Source organism: Oncorhynchus kisutch, linkage group LG20 (assembly GCF_002021735.2).
Source record: "Oncorhynchus kisutch isolate 150728-3 linkage group LG20, Okis_V2, whole genome shotgun sequence".
Lineage (NCBI taxonomy): Eukaryota > Metazoa > Chordata > Actinopteri > Salmoniformes > Salmonidae > Oncorhynchus > Oncorhynchus kisutch.
This window is the reverse complement of record NC_034193.2, coordinates 16,491,076-16,498,545: the sequence shown is the minus strand read 5'-3', so window position 1 is coordinate 16,498,545 and position 7,470 is coordinate 16,491,076. Positions and strand designations below refer to the sequence as shown.

At 41.3% G+C, this 7,470-nt stretch overlaps 1 protein-coding gene across 1 annotated transcript; it reads left to right on the top strand.

Moving 5' to 3' along the window:
• Positions 1-951: 951 nt before the first annotated feature.
• Positions 952-3,982, top strand: LOC109865195 (bone morphogenetic protein 2). The gene is made up of 5 exons (XM_020453304.2): positions 952-1,448; positions 1,591-1,730; positions 1,821-1,937; positions 2,030-2,222; positions 3,180-3,982. Exons 1-5 carry the CDS (start codon positions 1,136-1,138, stop codon positions 3,602-3,604), a joined length of 1,188 nt encoding a protein of 395 aa, XP_020308893.2. The 5' UTR covers positions 952-1,135; the 3' UTR covers positions 3,605-3,982.
• The last annotated feature ends 3,488 nt before the right edge of the window (positions 3,983-7,470 follow it).

Here is a 7,470-nt window from a genome sequence, read left to right as displayed (position 1 = left end):
CACAGAGGGGGCTTCCAATATGCCCTGCGCCGTGGATGACGCACATGCAGGGTCCCCTGTATACACAACTGTCCACTTTCACTGCTGTTCAAATGCTTTTATGTCCATGGTGTGGTTGTCTGGCAAATATGCTCCTCGGTATTATAATCGATATGTATAATGGAAAATATGCACACAGTAAAATGAGGGACACATTCACAGTATAATAAATTCGCATACAGTGATATGTCATCTGGCCATCGGGCTCACGTGCGTAAAATAACAAGACCGTGATCGAGTAATTGCCTCCAAATGAGGGGATCATCATTTGATTAAATTCATTATAAATTGAAGCCACATTGATCAATGAGACGATTTTAGGAATGTGTTCTCACCCTTGATTGAAGATAATCCCTGATTAATTTAAAATGCGAATACACAAATTATCGGATTTGGTGACACCTCCATTCATTAGCATTTAATCCTGTGAGTCATTCAATAAACAACGCCCAACAGAAACGGAAACTCCCCGTAACAACAAGTAAATCTCAGTTTTCATTTGCGTCATAGGTTTGTGTGTGCGTTCCTTTGGGGACCAACTGGCCTCATACAGATAACGGATAACACACTATAGATTTATTTTAAAGAGGATAAACTGAGAAAAACGTTTGTCTTCTAGTTCATGATGTGAGGACGTGCGTCATTGGTCTTTTTGTTAAGCATAACGTGTTTTTTTAAAATCTATGCTTGAAAACTCAAATGTAAACCATATGATATCTTCAGGTTAAGATTAAGGTAGTATTTGACATATCAGTAGGCATAGTGATTTACGATCATGTCATGTTAAGTTTACCATTTAAAATTCGATTTATAACAATTGAATAATCTATCTTTTGTGAAGGGGAGAGAGGTTGGATCAGACAAATAGTTAAGATGACCCTCTTATTTGGGCCAACCTGCAATTTGTAGGTCAAATGATTCATTGTTTGTCTGAGGGGGTGCTACTTCCGTATTTAAATCCGCTATATGAATTCGTAGACCTTTAAATTGTCCATTCGACCATCACCCTCAGGACAGGGGCGCTTGCTCCTACCAAAGGCGGTGATAGCCGAATCACTGACCCATAACCAGTCGGGCTCATTAGGCTATCGCTAGCATGATATTACAGGGTCTACTCGTCTGGCTAGTCCTCACATTAACGCTAAGAACCGTGTCCATGTTCACTATCTCTTATGACGAAGAATCCAAAGAAACTGTTTGGAAAGAGAACCGTTTGGATATAACAAAGTCGGCTAAGAAGATGGACGAATTGTTCAATCCGAAGGATTTGCCTGAGAGCTCTTCAGTGCCTCATAGAAAGGCACCTCAGTTTATGCTGGACTTGTTCAACTCAGTGGCGGACTCCAATGGATACCCCAGGAACTCGGAGAAACTAGAGGGCAACGTAGTGCGGAGCTTCGAGGACAGAGGTGAGTTATCTCCAAGCGCATAATACGCACAAACCTTTGTGACCAAGCATGTTTGAAGATAATGTACAACATATTTATATTATCTTAATGGGAAAACGTTCCTACTTTTTATTTTAACACAATTCTTGATATATTTATGCAGGACATGCCGGTGGAAGGTTTCATTTCTTCCATTTGTCCTCATTTGCCAGAGATGAGAGAATGATCAAAGCAGAATTTCGCTGGTTCAGGCAAAAACAACGACTTTTCCTTGGGCAGGCATACGGACCCCATTTCTACAAGGTTAGTTGGAAATAAATACTTTTAAGTGTGTTGAGATAACTCGATATCATTATTGTACTGTTTAGCCTAACGCATGCTTTGCGCGCGCAGGTGGACCTATATGAGGTGTTGGACAACAGAGTAAAACCTTGGAGAGGGAATCTAATCACGTCAAGACTGTTGCCTTTATACACTCAGGGATGGGAAGTCTTCAACGTCACACAAACAGTACGATCTGTTCACGTTTTATCACTGCACACCATATTTCAACATCACCCTTTCTATATTTGAATCGCATCATTTGTTTTCCCAAATGAAAGGTGTCCAACTGGATTCGCAACAGTGATGAGAATAATGGTATTCTGGTGGTTACTACTCTGCCATCGGGGAAATGGATTAAGTCAGTCCTGCAGTCTTCAGAGAGACAGGGAGAATCACCTGCGGAGAATGCTTTCCTGGTTATATTCTCAGACGACGGAAGAGGCTCGACCACTAATCAATCACTAAATCAAGGTAAACTAGCAGAATTTTCAGAATTTCAGTTTTTGAATATTCAGACAGAATAACAGTAGAATCGTGTACAAAGCACTCAGACCTCCAAACTCATAGTTGTCAAAAAATACATCGAGAGAACTCTTTTCAATGTTTTATTTGTAAAAAAAACAGACAAAAAATACGGATAACAAGGTTGATGAATATAGTTTCTGTTGCTTCGGATGAATAGTTATCATTCTCTCGTCCTAAGACATAGGCTCCTCGGTAGAGTTTACTCGGTGTAGTTCCTCCAGCTGTATGCCTGGCAGTACGTCTGAGGCGCACCAGGTGTACATTGGGGTGCGACATGAATAACAGCCTTGATAAAGATGAGAAAAAATGCCTGTATAAAATAAATAACTCAAATACTGAGCTATATTGTATGTTTAAAAAAAGGTATTCAAAAGGCACTCGCTCATCTGAGCTATCTTTTTTGCAGGTGCATGGTAACAGTTGAATAAAATGAGAAAAAGCTCTGACGAAGGCGGTGAGGCCGATACGTGAAGCTTATTAAAGAGCAGTGATATTCTCAAGAGCAGTGTGCGAGTTCCTTCTTTTTTCTCATGTTAAAAAAAGGGACATTATATTATTTTATACTAACACAATTGCGCAGAGAAATATATTTTGTTTAACAAGAAGGCCTGGTGGGCGGGATGTTTAAATCGAATAATGGGCCAACAGTATGACTACTTGCAGGACTGAAAGATACAAACGGGGAGAATTCAACGTTGAAAATAAACGTTTATCTGATTGTAGGCCATGAATTGGACTTTGTTCATCATAGAACATGTAGTACGAACATTTCTACAAGCATATTGCTGGGCTGTCAATGATCAAATTATATTATGTGAATGGTGGAGGTTTGCAGTTGTATGCCTAACTGTCGATAATTATTGAAATACTGATATATTCATTTCTCATGTACATTTTTTGTAGGACATGTCAGCCACGCCACCGCACATGACAGTCCTGCGAAGGTATTGCGTCAAGACAGCGGGAGCAGAAGGAGGCGCGCAGCCCCAAGTTATCCCCGCAGCCGCCCCATGTCCTGCCAGCGTGTCCCCCTCTTTGTGGACTTCGAGGAGATCGGCTGGGCAGGCTGGATCATCTCTCCACGGGGGTACAACGCTTACCACTGCAAGGGCTCCTGCCCGTTCCCACTCGGAGAGAGTCTCCGCGCCACGAATCATGCCACTGTGCAGTCCATCATGCATGCACTAAAGCTCTCCAACGACGTGAATACACCATGCTGCGTGCCTGACAAACTCCAGTCCATCAGCCTTCTCTATTTTGACGACGAGGAAAACGTAGTTCTTAAACAGTATGACGATATGGTGGCAGTCAGCTGTGGCTGTCATTGACTACAGTGCGATTGCCAGCTGCACTCCGGGAACATTTTCCACGAGTTTCAGAAATGTTGACTGAATTACAGTATGTCCAGTGATTCATGCATAAATGGAAGTTATTTTTGAGAAATAAAAATCGGTCGTTGCAATTTAACATGTTTATATTGATATTTGATTACGCTTTGAGGCCGGGCACAAGCAGTAATGGAAGTCCCTGTGGCGCTGACCAAGGTGCTGAAATGAAGCGTCCGTGTGGTGCAATTGCCGCGAAAGAAAACCCTTTAATGAATAAAAAGTATTGCTATTGTCAGAAATGCTGGCAATACTAACAAAGCGCATGAATTATCAAACTATTTTACTGTCATGGTTGTCAACAAGATGAGGTTGTTATTGGTAAACTACACGTTTTCAATTTTCAAATGTTATTGTCACGTGCACACTTACAGTGAAAGGCCTTTCATGCTAGCTTTTTCCCAACAATGCAGTAATCAATATCAGTAGGAAAAAATATGATAGTATAAAATAAACTAAAGTAGAACAAAAACAAAATAAAAATAGAAATAATAAAAAATAAAAAAGTGATGAATCAGGCTCCACCATCTGGCAATCCGACTGATGAATCTGGGTTTGGTGGATGCCAGGAGAATGCTACCTGCCCAAATGTATATTGACCACTATAATTTTGGTGGAGAAGGAATAATGTTCTGGAGCTGTTTTTCATGGTTCGGGTTAGGCCCCTTCGTTCCAGTAAAGGGAAATCTTAACACGACAGCATACAATGACATTCTAGACGATGCTGTGCTTCCAACTTGGTCGCACCAATCCCAAAGTACTTAAAGTAGTCAACACACATGAACACAGTTGTGAAGAAGGCGCGACAATGCCTTTTCCCCCTCAGGAGACTGAAAAGATTTGGCATGGGTCTCCAGACACTCAAAAGTTCTACAGATGCACCATCGAGAGCATCCTGACCGATTGCATCACCGCCTGGTATGGCAACTGCTTGGCATTTGTAAGGTGCTACAGAGGGTAGTGCGTACAGCCCAGTACATCACTGGGGCCAAGCTTCCTGCCATCCAAGACCTATATACTAGGAGGTGTCAGAGGATGGCTCACATTTCTTTCCAATATTCCAGTCACACAAGTCATAGACTGTTCTCTCTGCTACCGCACAGCAAGCGGTAGAAGGCTCAATAACTGCTAAACAATTCATCAAATGGCCACCCGGACTATTTACATTGATCCCCCCCCCCCCCCCCCCCCCGCTTTGTTTTTACTCTGCTGCTACTCATTGTTCATTATCTATGCATAGTTACTTTACCCTTACCTACATGTACAAATAACCTCGACTAACCTGTACCCCCGCACATTGACTCGGTACCAGTACCCCTGTATATAGCCTCATTATTGTTATTTTGTTGTCACTTTTTTAAATATATATATATATATATATATATTAATATTTTCGTTTATTCTGTGAATATATTCTTAACAATATTTTCTTAAAACTGTGTTGTTGGTTAAGGGCTTGTAAGTAAGCAGTAAGCATTTCACAGTACGGTCTTCACCAGTGACAAATACAATTTGATTTCATTTGATTCGCTTTTAAAACTCACCTTACTGTGAATGATCAATTTGAAGAAAGATGTTCAACAATAGGTTGAAGCTGAGTGGAAAACATGGTCAATGTGGATGCTGTTTCAAAGCCTAACAATCAAATGGAGATGCTTTCTAAGGTGATGATTAATTCAAATGCTTACGCATAAGCCTAGGTCTATACATGAGCCCAAGCCTGAAAAAACCCACTGAATTAAAATAATGATTGTGCTGTTATACAATACAACGTACATAATTGGTTTAGCCTAAATTAAACAAATTCAGATCTAGCATTCCATTTTTGTGATTTTTTTTTAATAGCCTAGTAATAGGGCTTTATATACACTGCTCAAGAAAATAAAGGCAACACTAAAATAACACATCCTAGATCTGAATGAATGAAATATTCTTATTAAATACTTTTCTCTTTACATAGTTGAATGTGCTGACAACAAAATCACACACAAATTATCAATGGAAATCAAATTTATCAACCCATGGAGGTCTGGATTTGGAGTCACACTCAAAATTAAAGTGGAAAACCACACTACAGGCTGATCCAACTTTGATGTAATGTCCTTAAAATAAGTCAAAATGTAGTGTGTGTGGCCTCCACGTGCCTGCATGGCCTCCTTACAACGCATGCTCCTGATGAGGTGGCGGATGGTCTCCTGCGGGATCTCCTCCCAGACCTGGACTAAAGCATCCGCCAACTCCTGGACAGTCTGGTGCAACGTGGCGTTGGTGGATGGAGCGAGACATGATGTCCCAGATGTGCTCAATTGGATTCAGTTGTAGATCTCCACAAGTCTGGTTCATCCTTGGAAGCAATGGGTACCACGTTCATCTGTACAAAAAAATAGTACGCAAGTATAATCACCATGGGACCACGCAGCCGTCATACCACTCAGGAAGGAGACGCGTTCTGTCTCCAAGAGATGAACATGCTTTGGTGCGAAAAGTGCAAATTAATTCCAGAACAAGAGCAAAGGACCTTGTGAAGATGCTGGAGGAAACAGGTACAAAAGTATCTATCTCCACAGTAAAACGAGTCCTATATCGACATAACCTGAAAGGCCGCTTAGCAAGGAAGAAGCCACTGGTCCAAAACCACCATAAAAAAGCCAGACTACGGTTTGCAACTGCACATGGGGACAAAGATTGTACTTTTTGGAGAAATGTCCTCTGGTCTGATGAAACAAAAATATAAATATATATATATTTATAATATAAAATAATTTTATTTGGCCATAATGACCTTCGTTATGTTTGGAGGAAAAAGGGGGAGGCTTGCAAGCGAAAGAACACAATCCCACCGTGAAGCACGATGGTGGCAGCATCATGTTGTGGGGGTGCTTTGCTGCAGGAGGGACTGGGGCACTTCACAAAATAGATGGCATCATGAGGTCGGACAATTATGTGGATACATTGAAGCAACATCTCAAGACATCAGTCAGGAAGTTAAAGCTTGGTCGCAAATGGGTCTTCCAAATGGACCATGACCCCAAGCATACTTCCGAAGTTGTGGCAAAATGGCTTAAGGACAACAAAGTCAAGGCATTGGAGTGGCCATCACAAAGCCCTGATCTCAATCCTATAGAACATTTGTGGGCAGAACTGAAAAAGTGTGTGCGAGCAAGGAGGCCTACAAACCTGACTCAGTTACACCAGCTCTGTCAGGAGGAATGGGCCAAAATTCACCCAACTTATTGTGGGAAGCTTGTGGAAGGCTACCCGAAACATTTGACCCAAGTTAAACAATTTAAAGGCAATGCCAATCAAATACTTTTTATTTTTATTTTTTATTTCACCTTTATTTAACCAGGTAGGCTAGTTGAGAACAAGTTCTCATTTGCAACTGCGACCTGGCCAAGATAAAGCATAGCAGTGTGAACAGACAACACAGAGTTACACATGGAGTAAACAATTAACAAGTCAATAACACAGTAGAAAAAAAGAGAGTCTGTATACATTGTGTGCAAAAGGCATGAGGAGGTAGGCGAATAATTACAATTTTGCAGATTAACACTGGAGTGATAGCGCATACAGGTCGCAGTGGTGGGTGGTATAAGGTGCGTTAGTGACAAAACGGATGGCACTGTGATAAACTGCTTCCAGTTTGCTGAGTAGAGTGTTGGAAGCTATTTTGTAGATGACATCGCCGAAGTCGAGGATCGGTAGGATAGTCAGTTTTACTAGGGTAAGTTTGGTGGCGTGAGTGAAGGAGGCTTTGTTGCGGAATAGAAAGCCGACTCCAGATTAGATTTTCGATTGGAGATGTTTGA